Consider the following 13762-nt stretch of genomic DNA (forward strand, 5'->3'; position numbering starts at 1 on the left):
CTCCATAAACTATTAACTGAAATAAATGAATGTGTTCTCATTTCTTTATGATAATTTACCAGACATAAGATTGTGGGGTCAGAGAATCAGCATATTTTTATTATAGTAAATATTTCCAATTACTTTTTAAAAAGGTGACAGAAAAAATATTTCAGTAGTCTGAGCTCGCCTTTGCTATAGCATTACCATATAAATATTTAAAAATTATTTTATTTTAATCAAAACAAAAAAATATGGTTTGAAAACTAAAGTAGTATTATAGGCTTCTAATGTGGAGCCACTTTTAACTCTTTTAGATGTTCCTTTTGGTACACAAGTTTACATATCCAAACATACAAGTTATTTACATAGTTCCCTTTTACTTTTTAAATTTGAGGCATCATCTCTTGACCTCCTTCTAAGACATTGTGGTTTCATACCTCAGGCCCATTTCGTCCTCACAGTACAATCATGCAAGTATTTCAAATGTTGAATGTATATCCCACAATGTTGTTATGACTGCATTAATTAGCCATAATTTCAGTAGAGCCATAGATGTCCAACTATTAATTTGTTTCTAGAACTAATAATTGTCTTGTTTTTCTATTTGCTTTGTTTTCTGTGTACCCCTCACTGTTTCACTAAACCTTGCCTTAAAGTATTCAACACTCAATATGATCAAATACATCAAGTAATTCTAACTTTGATCTTATTTTATTTTATATTTTATTTCATTAAAAAAAATTAGAGACCTCTCTTCTGTAGCCCTTTGTCTTCTCGCTCTAATCTTGGCTTCTTGGTTTCTAGCCTTTTCTCAACTGTCTTCTGAGACCATCCTTCACTGCGATCCTGAGGATTTTCTTTTCCTCCTTCTTGTGGAGGACCATCTGTCTCCTGAATCCCAAGTCTTTCCACTTTTAGGTTTATTTATTCATTTTGGTGGATTATCTCCACTACAAGCTTTCTGAACAAGAATGATTGCAAGATAAATATTTGAATCCTTATAAGTAACTTGATTGGTTCCTTAGTTGGGTATAAAATTCTAAGTTAGAACTAATTTTCAGTTGGAATTTTGAAGGAATTTCTCCTGTGTCTTCTGGGGCAAGTATGGCTATTAAAAAGTCTGACAAGAACTTGATTGCTGTTTCTGTCCCTGAAAGCTTTTAGGATCTTTTCTTTTTTACCACTGTTGTAAAATTTTGTGATAATATGGTTTGCATTGTTCTGGACATTTAACGGATCCTTCCAATCTGAGAAATGGGTTTTTTATATCTTTATTACTTTGACATTTGTCCTCCTTGATTGATTGATGCTTGAGTGTTGAAATGTTATGAAATATCCACCTTTTGGGGCATCTGTCTTTCCTCAGTGACTAGATTTCAGTATTCTCTACTTTGCTAGATGCAGTTACCACTCCTCAATTTATACTGCATCTTCAAAAAAAAAAAAAAAAAGATTTGCTATTTCTTGCCTAGTAATGTCTTCTCTTCTTGTTCTACTAATTATTTGACCCCAAAAATATTTAATATAATTTTAGTAGGAATTTGGGGGAAGTGAAGGTAGATGTGTTCTGTCTTCTGTTTTATCAGAAGATAGCAAAATGTCTTAAAAATATATACTAATTGCTGATGAAGAAATTAGTAATTTTTAAGCTGCTAGAAGATGATATAAAATATAATTTGCTTGTATGTTTTCCCCTAAGTTATAGAAATCATTAATTGTAAATCAGTGCCTGAATTTTCTTTTTTCTATAAACAGTCACACTTCCCTTTACTAGTTCAGTTAAAACATTTCTTAAAGCCCAGCTTCATAACTTCCCTCTGTTTGCTCGTAAGAAAACTATTTCCAAAACAAACATTTTTATTCTGTACATTGATCTTGATACAATCTTTCACATAATGATGAATAGGAAATTTTTATCATTATGTAGCATGCTTATGAAGTAATCATTTTTTTTAAAACATAGTGCCAAGGTCAGTAGATCATCCTAAGTGGAACTGGCGAATTAAACCAGAAAGCCGTGATTTTGATGAATTGAACCACATCCTTCAAGAGAGCAAGAAGCTGGGAAAAGCCCTTGAGAATCTCTCTCGAAGTAAGTTCATTTACTTGATTATAATTGAAATTCCTAACCAATATTAAAGTAAAAACATTTATGACTATTGCCAGTAACCCATTTCCAACATCCTCATTATAATTACGTGAGAGGTTGTAAGAGTGTGTATGTGATTGGAAATGAGGATTGATCTTGCCTTTTCCACACGTTCCTGGGAAGATAGGTATAGAGAGTAGGAGGAACTGTAGACACCACCCCTGCCCCACCCTGTCCCTTGCCCTTGCTATTTGACTCCAGTCTCTCTACAAGGTCTCTGTCACCCAGGTCAGCTGCACACATATAATGGTATCTTACTCATTCTTCTCTTTTGAACCTGATTGTTTTGTGTCATCCTAAATAGTAAACACACCTATTGCCTCCATGAGTTTTTGATGTCTCTAAACTTTTTAAAAAAATTCTTTATTTAAATTCAATTTAGTTATATATCGTGTATTATTATTAGTTTCAGTGGTAGAGTTCAGTGATTCATCAGTTGCATTTAACACCCAGTGCTCATTACATCAAGTGCCCTCCTTAATGCCCATCTCCCAGTTACCCCATCCCCCCACCAACCTCCCCTCCAACAAACCTGTTTGTTTCTTTTTTTAAAAAAAGATTTATTTATTTATTTATTTGACAGAAAGAGAGAGAGCATGAGCAGGGGGGAGGGGCAGAGGCAGAGGGAGAAGCAGACTCCCTGTTGAGCAGGGAGCCCGATGTGGGACTCGATCCCAGGACCCTGGGATCATGACCTGAGCCAAAGGCAGACACTTAACTGACTGAGCCACCCAGGCGCCCCTCAGTTTGTTTCTTACAGTTAAGAGTCTCTTGTGGTTTTCCCCCCTCTCTGTTTTTATCTTATTTTATTTTTCTTTCCCTTCCCCATGTTCATCTGTTTTGTTTCTTAAATTCCACATATGAGTGAAGTCATATGGTATTTTTCTTTCTTTGACTGACTTATTTCACTTAGCATAATACCCTCTAGTTCCATCTGTGTCATTACAAATGGCAAGATTTCATTCTTTTTTATGGCTGAGTAATATTCCTGTGTGTGTGTGTGTGTGTGTGTGTGTGTGTGTGTGTACACCACACCTTGTTTATCCATTCATCTGTCAGTGGACATCTGGGCTCTTTCCATACTTTGGCTGTTGTGGACATTGCTGCTATAAACATCGGGGTGCATGTGCCCCTTGGAATCACTATTTTTGTATCCTTTGGATAAATATCTAATAGTACAATTGCTGGGTCATAGAGTAGTTCTATTTTTAACTTTTTAAGAAACCTCCATACTGTTTTCCAGAGCGGCTGCCCCAGTTTGCATTCCCACCAACAGTGTAGGAGGGTTCCCCTTTCTCTACATCCTCGCCAACAATCTATCATTTCCTGACTTGTTAATTTTAGCCATTCTGACTTTTGTGAGTTGGTATCTCATTGTGGTTTTGATTTGTATTTCCCTGATGCCATTGACGTCTCTAAACTTCTAAGAGTAGCAACTGGGGCAGAATTCTTCTTAAAATCCTTTCAGAACCTAGCAACATACTTTTTTGTAAAAACAATGATTCTGTAATCCAAAGCCAAGGTTATAGGTTTTGCTCTGCCACTTATTAATAACCTCAAGTAAATCATTAAACTTCCAATGAACCTTGGTCCTCTCATCTCCAGAGAAGGAAGACGTGATTCTGTCTCCTTTTTCTGGTAGGTGTGAAAGTTTAAAATGATATATTTCAAGTAAAAACTTTTAAATATTACTGTCATGAGAGTAGGCAATCAAATATTTGATAAATGCATTCTATATATGTAGACATATATATATACCTTGTGGTTTTAGTAGTGAGTTCAGAGTATTCTTATCTTTCTCTGGTTCTGAAATATCTCTCAATTTTAAAATTAGATACCTTTAGGAGCACATTAATGCCATGACCTCACTAAAATTTTCTTTTGATGTCATGAAATATTAAAAATTCTTAAATAGAAAATAGGATACTAGCACGTTCTAGTGGATTATATTTTAAGATATATATGTTCCTTTAGATAGCACAGTTTTACTAGTTTCATGATGTATCAAAGTTAAAATTGCCTGGGGGGGATGAACAAATTGGGTGAAGGGGAGTGGGAAATATAGGCTTCCAGTTATGGAATGAATAAGTCATGGGACTAAAAGGCACAGCATAGGGAACTGAAAAAAAAATAAAATTGCCCCTTTGTATATTTTGGGAGAAATAATGTAGATATCATATGTATATATAATATATGTGTATTTGCATATTGTATTATACTATAATTATATATATTTACACCTTACATTTTATTATATTATAATTTTATATATAGAAAGAGATTGAGTTTTTTCATACCTCTTAATGCATAACTCACTAGAACTTTTGTGTGGTGAACCTATGTCATAAGTTAATTTGCCTTATGATAGGATCATATAATTTTTCAATTAAGTTTTTAATTTTAATTCCAGTATAGTTAACATATAGTATTATATTAGTTCAGGTGTACAATATAGTGATTCAACAGTTTTATACATTACTCAGTGCTCATCATGATACGTGTACTTTTTAATCTCCATCACCTATTTTACCCATTTCCCTTTCCACCTCCCTTGTGGTAACCGTCAGCTTGTTCTCTATAATAAAGAGTCTGTTTCTTGGTTTGCCTCTTTTTTCCCTTTGTTCATTTGTTTCTTAAATTCTACATATGAATTAAATCATTTGGTATTTGTCTTTGTCTGACTCACTCATTTCACTTAGCCTTATACTCTTTAATTCCATCCATGTTGTTGCAAATGGCAAGATTTCATTCTTTTTTATGGCTGAATAATATTCCATTGTATATATACGCCACATCTTCTTTATCCATTCATCTACCAGTGGATACTTGGGCTACTTCTATAGTTTGGCTGTGGCAAATAATGCTGCAGTAAACATAGGGATGTATGTATCTTTTTGAATTTGTGTTTTCATATTCTTTGGGTAAATACTCAGTAGTGGGATTGCTGGATCATATTGCAATTCTATTTTTAATTGTTTGAAGAACCTCCATATTGTTTTCCACAGTGGCTGAACCAGTTTGCATTCCCACCAACAGTGCACAAGGGTTCCTTTTTCTGCACACCCTCGCTGACATTTGTTGTTTCTTGTGTTTTTGATGTTAGCCATTCTGACAGGCATGAGGTGATATTTCATTGTAGTTTTGACTTGCACTTCCCTGATGATGAGTGATGTTGAGCACCTTTCCATGTGTCTGTTTGGCCATCTGGATGTCGTCTTTGGAGAAATACCTGTTCCTGTCTTCTGCCCATTTTTAATTGAATTATTTGTTTTTAGGGGACTGAGTTTTATAAGTTCTTTATAGATTTGATTACTAACCTTTTGTCAGATAAGTCATTTGCAAATACCTTCTCCCATTCTGTAGGTTGCCTTTTAGTTTTCTTGATTGTTTCCTTTGCTGTGCAGAAGCTTTTAATTTTAATGTAGTCCCAATAGTTTATTTTTACTTTTGCTTCCCTTGCCTCAGGGGACCTATCTAGAAAAATGTTGCTACAGCTGATGTCGCAGAAGTTACTGCCTGTGCTCTCTTCTAGGATTTTTATGGTTTCAGGTTTCATATTTAGGTCTTAATCCATTTTGAGTTTATTTTTGTGTATGGTGTAAGAAAGTGGTCCACTTTCATTCTTCTGCATGTAGCTGTCAAGTTTTCCCAGCACCATTTGTTGAAGAGACTGTCTTTTTCCTGGTGCATAGGATCTTATAATTTTGCCATTAGTAGACATCTTCTGGTTGGGATTCAAGAAGGCCCTACTTTTGGCTAGATTTACTTTTGGAAGAAATAATGATAAAGTGAGTGCAGCTTATTACTATATTATGTTCGTGAAATAAGTCTTACCCTATTAAATGTCAAAGGTTTATATTAATATGTATAAATCTTACCCCTTTGGGAAGAGCCTGTGGCTCCTTATAGCTTCTCAATTTATCTAAATGCATGAGTTAAAAGAAAGATGATTGAAGAATATGCCCAGTTATTACACAGATCTTCAAATAGAGTATTAGTCAATTTTCATTCTTTAACATATGATAATTGCCTTACAGAGACTTGTTATATCATTGTTAGCTGGTAAGAAAACGTTTGGCCTGTACCTAAAACTTTTTAATAAAGGAGTTTGATTGCCTTTCACTTATGTATTTGCCAAGATGTGTAGCAGAAATGTCAAGGTTCAAGTGATGGTCTGTCCCAAGAAAACCTAGGTGTGACCTTATAGGTGGGACCTAGCAACTGATTCCTATGATCACAAGTTAGTTAGGGGCTGTAACACGGGGCTCATTTAATTCCTGAAGGAAGTCTGGAGAAACAAAAATGGCCAGAGGGCAATCCTTGGTTGGGAGAGTAGAAGAGATGCAAATATGGGACATTATTCTTGGGACAAAGTCAAGGTCAAGGAGGCTATCAGATGAGTCAGTAGCTTGACCAGAAATAAGGTGTAACATTCAGTTCTATGTATATGATGGAGAGTTGCTTTTGGCTGCCCTTGATGGTTTTGAGGGGGCTCAATTTTTTTGTGGCAGTAGTGGTGGGGTTTATGTGGGAATAAGGGAGCAGGTCTTCACATAGGGAGGGATTGCTTTTTTTCCCTTTAAGTTTTTTTGAGTCTCTTGGAACAAAATGCTGCTTTCTTGGAATGACTTGAGTTTCTGTGATTTTTGCTATCTGAGGTTTAATACTAACTTTTTGTCTTAGGCCCAATATGTGACTAACTACCAAGTTATCAGTTTGCCTGAGATGGCCAGGGTAAGTTAGTAGAAATGCAGCTTTACCATTTACTGATGTTTATTTAGCAGTCTAGCTGCCCACTGTTTAACTATGTAATCACAAACTCAGTTCTGTTGTCCTGAAGCAGGATGTCATTAGTTCTTATTTGATCTTATAATAGCTTCAAATTGGTAACTCTTTCTCTAATCTGACCTTTATCTCTAATCTCTATTATGCATTGTTTTATTTACTAGCAAGACATTGGAAATGAACTTTTCCTTCAAGGTGTGGTCGAAGGGAATATTCAGTGTCTTGTTATTGTGGACCTCTCTTTCCAGGGCCATAGCTGTTGATAGGAAAGTTTCAAAGTTTTTAGTGATTTCTTAATTTTCGTACTTTATGATAGAATTCTCTCTGGCAAGGTTGGACTTTGCTTTATCTTAGTTGTACTGTCCAAAAGATGGTGACATATTTTGGAAGCATTTTGTTATGTACCTGAGATTGACAGCAAAAAATCATTTATATCCTTCAAAATGATAGAATTATCTCAGTTCTTCAGCTGTCAGCTTATCCAGACTTAAAATCTCTCTCTCCCCCTCTCTCTCTCTTTCTCGACAGGATTCAGATAATAACAGGAAAGACTAGATATTCTCTCCAATTTGCAAACGGGATTTTTGTTTTAGTAACAACTGTACCATGCTTCTTTTTCCTGGATTTTTGCAAACCTTTCAGTGTGATGTTTTATCTTAAAGTCAGTCAGGAGCTGACACTCTCATGCTATGATTCCCTTAAAAGGTAGATGTGCTAGAAAAACTTGCAGTGGCTAGTAATGCGGCATAGTCATGATGTGGTAGGCATAGTGGATTTTTGGTGCCTGGATCCCTCCCTTTGCAGCATTTCCGAACGTTCTTCAAACATGACTTTCTCATCCAGGAGCCTGGATTCATGCCCTTTCCTTCAAGTGTTTGTTTCCATCTGACTTTCAAGTAGTGAGAAAAACTGTTTCTAAATAGGGAAATTGGGAAGATAAAAGACCTTCACATCCCCAAATAATGTATCTCTTCTAGTGACTGTGATTGAAGGGCCTTAGGGCAGTATCCTTCTCAGTGCATTATATTAGGGCCCATCATCTTATTACTGGTGATGTTAACCTCAATCTGTTGGTTAAGGTGGTGTCTGTCAGGTTTCACCACCGTTAATACTTTTCCTTTTTTTAGTTAATAAATATCTTAGGAGAGATACTTGAAGACTGAAAATATCATGTTTCTTTTTCACACTTTTACCCAGTAATCTCAGCATCCATTGGTAAATCTTGCCTAAAACAATTATTACTGGGGTTTTCTAAAAGATGGTTTCTGTTTCTCTCATTCCTTTATTCATTGTAATTCTTCTTTAATGGAGAGAAGGAAAAATGGACTTATAACCACCCCCAGAATAACAAGGTCTATTCACCTTTGTTCATGACTGGTCATATTTCTTTTTATCTAATATTCAGATATGCATATGGATATGAATATGGATATATGTATATGTAGATATGGATATAAATGTGAATATAGGTATAGGCATTTATCTTCTGATATTGATATAAAAGAGAATAAAATACATATTCCAAAATTAATTCATACTGATTTTTCTTGGCTTTGAATATGCTAAATTTGTCAGGTTGAATTTATTTAATAGCTTTTTCAAGAAACCACAATCTAAAAGGGACAGATTTGTTAAGAGGTCTTGATATTTCTCTTCTACCTACATTTTCTATGCCTACTCTCTACCTGGATCAAAGACATGTTCTAAAACCTAGCAAAGTATCTCCAGGGATTTGTGCTTCAGTAGAAGTATGAGATAGCACTATTAGTAATTATTGCTTTGGAATGGTCTAGTGTCCATCAAAATAAATAATATTTCTCCCTAGAATGCTTTGTGGGAATAAGGACATATGAATATATAATTAATAATTTTAGGAAACTTTTCCGGAGAATGAAAGAAAGAGTAGTACACTTGTATTAGACATTTATTATGTTATTCTGAATCTTTCTCTGTTGAATAACATCTCATTTAACTATACTCACATACACACACTCATGTACATGTGTCTGAGGTTGTAATTAAACTGTAAATTCAGTCATTGTTAGGTACACATTTTTAAAGTGTTTTTTAATATATAATATTATATACTCTATGCTGTCTTAGTTCTATCCTTTTTTGAGACCATAATGTATATCATGTAGAATAGATGCAGGGGCTGCTGTGGGAAATGTCATGGGTCCTGCGCTGCCACTCAGTTGCTTCCAGTTGTGCGTATACCATTTGACCTCCTTCCTCAAGTTTCCTCTTCATTAAAATGAAGTAATTTATCCCCGATTACCATCAAGAGTCTCTCCAGTTTTCACAGGTCTTTATTTTAATGATCTATAATCTATATTCCAAAATAAAATTGTATTCATGGCTTACAGATTGTGGTTCAACCTGCTTGCATTCTTTATTTTTTAAGATTTTGTTTATTTATTTGAGAGAGAGAGAGAAGAGCACATAAGTTGGGGGCAGGGGCAGAAGGGGAGGGAGAAGCAGACTCCCCACTGAGCAGGGAGCCGGACGTGGGGCTCCATCCCAGGACCCTGGGATCATGACCTGAGCTGAAGGCAGACGTTTAACTGACTGAGCCACCCAGGCACCCAACCTGCTTGCATTCTTCCTAGCTCTTTGTTATCCTCACTCTGTTCTTCCTGCATTGTGACTTTCAGTATATTGGAGTATCTCCGGTGTATTCTCCTTTCATTCTTTTTCATATTTTTCTCTCACTTCTGATCTCCCTCTTCCCCTGCCCAGACTGAACTGTGGGCCACTTTTACCAATATCCTTGTTCCCTATTGTTTCCAACCTTCTGTTGTGTCTCCATGTGAAATTCCCGTCTTTGAATAAGTGCTGCCATCTTCAGCTCTTCTTCACCAGTAAGGCTGAGAGCTCCAGAGAAAAATGGCAGGGCCCAGCTGAACACTACCCTACAAATTCTTGGTTTCCAACATGTTACTTACCTTGGTCAGTTCCTCCCTTTCTGCACTCTTCCTGCAACTGTGAAAAATCTACACACCCCTATTTATTCCCTGCCTCACTGTGTTAGCAATTAGCTTGCCTCCAACTTTATAGAAAAACTTAACTGTAGAACGTGTAGAATGTGTTCCCCTCTACCCATCTGCATACGTAAGTGCATCCACATCTGTCCTACCCTTCTCCTTCCATTATCAAGAGAGCAGGTGTTTCTCTTGTTTAAGGCCAAGCTTTCCACCCATGATCTTGATCCCAGTTCCTGCCCAGTCCTCTGAGATCTGATTCCATTAATTACTTTGTCTTTTCTGTATGTGGAAATCTTTCTAATTCCATTCCCCCAATATTAGTTTTGTGACCTTAGGAAAATTTCTTAACCTCTCTGTGTCTCAGTTACCTTTTTTGCAAAACTGCAATAATGGCACCTATTTGTTAGGGTTCTTGTGAAGATGAAATGAGATGGTGTGTATCTACAGTGCTTCATATGGCGCCTGGTATATAATAAATGCTAATTAAATGTGAGATATTATATTTCTATTACCGTGTAACAAATTACCACAAACTTGTGGCTTTAAAAAATATAAATTTACTATCTTATAGTTTCTGCGGCTCAGGAGTACAGTTGTGGGTTAGCTGAATCCTCTACTCTGGGTCTAGGCAAGCTGAAATTAAGGTGCTGGTTCATACTGTGATCTCAGCTGAGGCTTTGGGGTCTCTTTCCATGCTCACTCAGGTCATTGGCCAAATGTAGTCCTTGCTCTTGTAGCACTAAGATCCCTGTTTTCTCATTGGCTATTGGCTGGGGATTGCTCTTAAAACTAGAGGCCATTCTCAGGTTTTTGCCTTGTGATCTTCTCGTAATGGTAGTTTAGTACTACTTCTTTGAGTCCACTGGGGATCACCTCTCTGAAGCTTGGCCTTCTTTTGAAAGGCTCACCTGACTAGGTCAGGGCCATCCAGGATAATCTCTCTGATTTACTCAGTGAACCAGTTAGTAACCAATCAGGAGAGTGATATCCTTTCATATTTGATGGTCCCATAATGCAGACTCAAAGAGGAAAGGATTACACAGTTGTGTACTTTGGGGGCCATCTTAGAATTCTGCCTACCACATATATCATTAGTATTACTACTGTTTACCTTAATAGCCTGTAACATGCTCCAGCTAAGCATGGCCCAACAGAAATGTAATGTGAGCCACATGTGTGATTTTATATTTTCAAACAGGCACATTACAAAAAAGCAAAAAGAAGCCTGTGAAATGAATTTTAATAAAATATTTTATTTAACCCACTATATCCAAGTTATCAGTTTAACTTGTATTCCATATAAAATTATTATTGGGATTTTTTTTTCATACTGAGTCTTCAAAATCAGGTGTGAATTTTAATTTATATCACATCTCAATTTGAGCTAGCCACATTTCAGATGTTCAATAGCCAATGATGAGTGGCTACCGTATTGGATACCACAGCTCTCATTAATGTTAAAAACAAACACACATGAAAACTCTTCTCTTGAATTTGAGTTACCTCATTACAGTATCAGAATTATTCTTCTTTCATACAAATTTTCAAAAGAAATAATGAACACTCATTATTTCCACTTGCTCATCTTCCTTTCTCCCTTCAGTGTGGCTATGTGATTGCACCTATCATTCTATTGAAACCTTTCTCACTATGGTCACCAATTGAATCCACATTGTCAAACTGAATGAACACTTTTCAAATCCTCATCTTACAAAATTGCTGTGGTAGTTTTAACACCATTGATTATTCTGTCTTTCTTCAGATGCTCATCTTCTACTTCCTGGGACCTGGCCCTTATTTTTTTGATCCTCTTAGATGCCCTTCACACCATTTCTTGTAGGCTTCATTCTGGGCTCTTCTTTCTTCCTGACCACTTTAAATACTGTTCCCACAAGTCATCCTTTGTTCTTTCAAATGCTCTCTGTTTCCATTGTCATCCTCCCTCATAGTTTTAACTATCACCCCTACACAGCTAAGTCAGGTGAGTATATTGACCATCCAGACGTTTACACTTTATACAAAATGTTTGAAGTGTATCTCCACTTGGATATCCTACTGCCATGCAAAACTCAGTATATCGAAGTAGATCATACATCTCTCTTCAAACATGACTTTTTTTCTGCATATTTTCTTCAGGTGATGGCACCATCGCTTACCAGTTCACCCAAACTGGAACCCTTATAGACTCCTTTCTCTTCCTTGCTGTTCATAACTAACCAATTACCAAATTTTGTTCATTTTCCCTCTGGCTTGGGTTTGATTCTCTTCACCCCTATTAGTACTCCCTTGTTCACACTCAACATCACCAACCACATCCTTGGTTTACCCATTTGACATGTTATGTTTTGTCCCATTTCATTCCTGTCCTGGGACAGAGAAAAACAGATGAAGTCCCTGCCCTTACTGAGCTAGTGGCTGGCTGGATTGCAATAACCTTATGTAGGGGAGTCTCATGGCCAAAATCTCTGTGGCTTCATACAATATAAGTATTTTCTTACTCAGGAAGTAGCCCGATGATATGTGGTAGGGGTGCAGACTACTTCCATCCTGTTATTCTGCCATCTTCAGTACATGACCTCCAACGGTCCTGCTGAAGGGGGAGGTTTCTAATGCCTAGAGGTAAAAGTAATAGTGCATTACACCTGACCACATTGCACAACCAGCTGTAAATAAGGCTGGGAAATGTAGTCTAGCTTGTGTGCCCGGGAGGAACATGGAACTGGCTTGAGGAATGAATAACTAGTCTTGCCCATGCTCTTGTTTCTTAGTTCCTCCAGTACCTCACTGTGATCGTTATGATGGATCTAAAGCGAAAACCTGACACCCACTTCTTGCAGATATTCAGTGTCTCCTTAAAACCTCATAGAAGGTGCTACATGATTTGACCCTTAATCCTGTCTCAGTGTCATCTCTCATGACTAGCCATTTATGCACTAACAACATGGGAGTTTTTCACACTTACTGAAGTTCTTCCATTTCACATATTTGCTTATGCTGTCCCTGTTCCCTGAAATGTCACCGTCACTTCTCTCCAGGGCTTCTGTTTCTGCCAAGTTACTCCTATTCCTCCCTTTAGCCTCAGCTCAAATACCAGTTCGTCGAAAATGATTTCCTGTTGCTGTCCTTCTCTGGACTGGATTTGGTGCCCCCTTTTTGTGCTTCTGTGTTTTTCTCTGAACACATTTCCTTGCTGTTACCTGCTTTTCACTCATCTCCTCCCTGGTGCCAGGGCCACTCTGTACCTGGCCTTTCTCAGCACGTAGCATGTAACTCAGCTATGATTTGCTGAGTGAGTGCCACTTGTGATTTCATTTCTTCCTGATCCCTCTTCTCTGAGACCTCCCTTATTCTTTCTTCACTGCTGAGCTACTTCTTACTTCTCTACATGTGGGCCTTTGATATCAGATGACATGGCTTTGGTATTTGTAGGTTTGATTTGTTTGCTGAGATCTTTAGCTTTGACTGTGGCTTATCTATTGAAGGAGTAATGCTTAAAAATAAATAGGTAAGTGAGTAGGTAAATAACAAACTAAAAGCAACAGAGTAGCAATTCCATATTATATGACATTGGTCAACAGAATCTTTTCCTTAGCAGAGTTCTGTTTCTAGGGTAGCAGTGCTTCCAGCATTTTCTGAGCCTGAGGCTTTTGCTGCTTTTGGCAGTTTTCTCTGAAATGAGGCAGCGATAGGATGAGTATCTTTAGTTCATCGGACGTCGGTCTACAGATGCAGTTCATGAGAAACATTGGCTGGAACTTTTCCAAGGGAAAGAGCCCAGCTGTTGAGAGGACAGAAGACAGATATTTATGCTTCGTGACTGATAATAGCAATCTGGACTCAGCCAAGAAAAAATAACAAATGA

The 13762-nt window shown here is 37.0% G+C and overlaps 1 protein-coding gene across 1 annotated transcript in view; it reads left to right on the top strand.

The window, feature by feature from the left end:
* The window catches only part of CUNH8orf34 (chromosome unknown C8orf34 homolog), a 373414-nt gene that overhangs the window by 96549 nt on the left and 263103 nt on the right, over positions 1 to 13762 (top strand). Inside the window, 1 exon segment of the mRNA XM_032421931.1 lies at positions 1946 to 2074. Coding sequence (XP_032277822.1) covers positions 1946 to 2074 — 129 coding nt within the window.

Source organism: Phoca vitulina, unplaced genomic scaffold (genome assembly GCF_004348235.1).
Source record: "Phoca vitulina isolate PV1807 unplaced genomic scaffold, GSC_HSeal_1.0 scaffold25, whole genome shotgun sequence".
Lineage (NCBI taxonomy): Eukaryota > Metazoa > Chordata > Mammalia > Carnivora > Phocidae > Phoca > Phoca vitulina.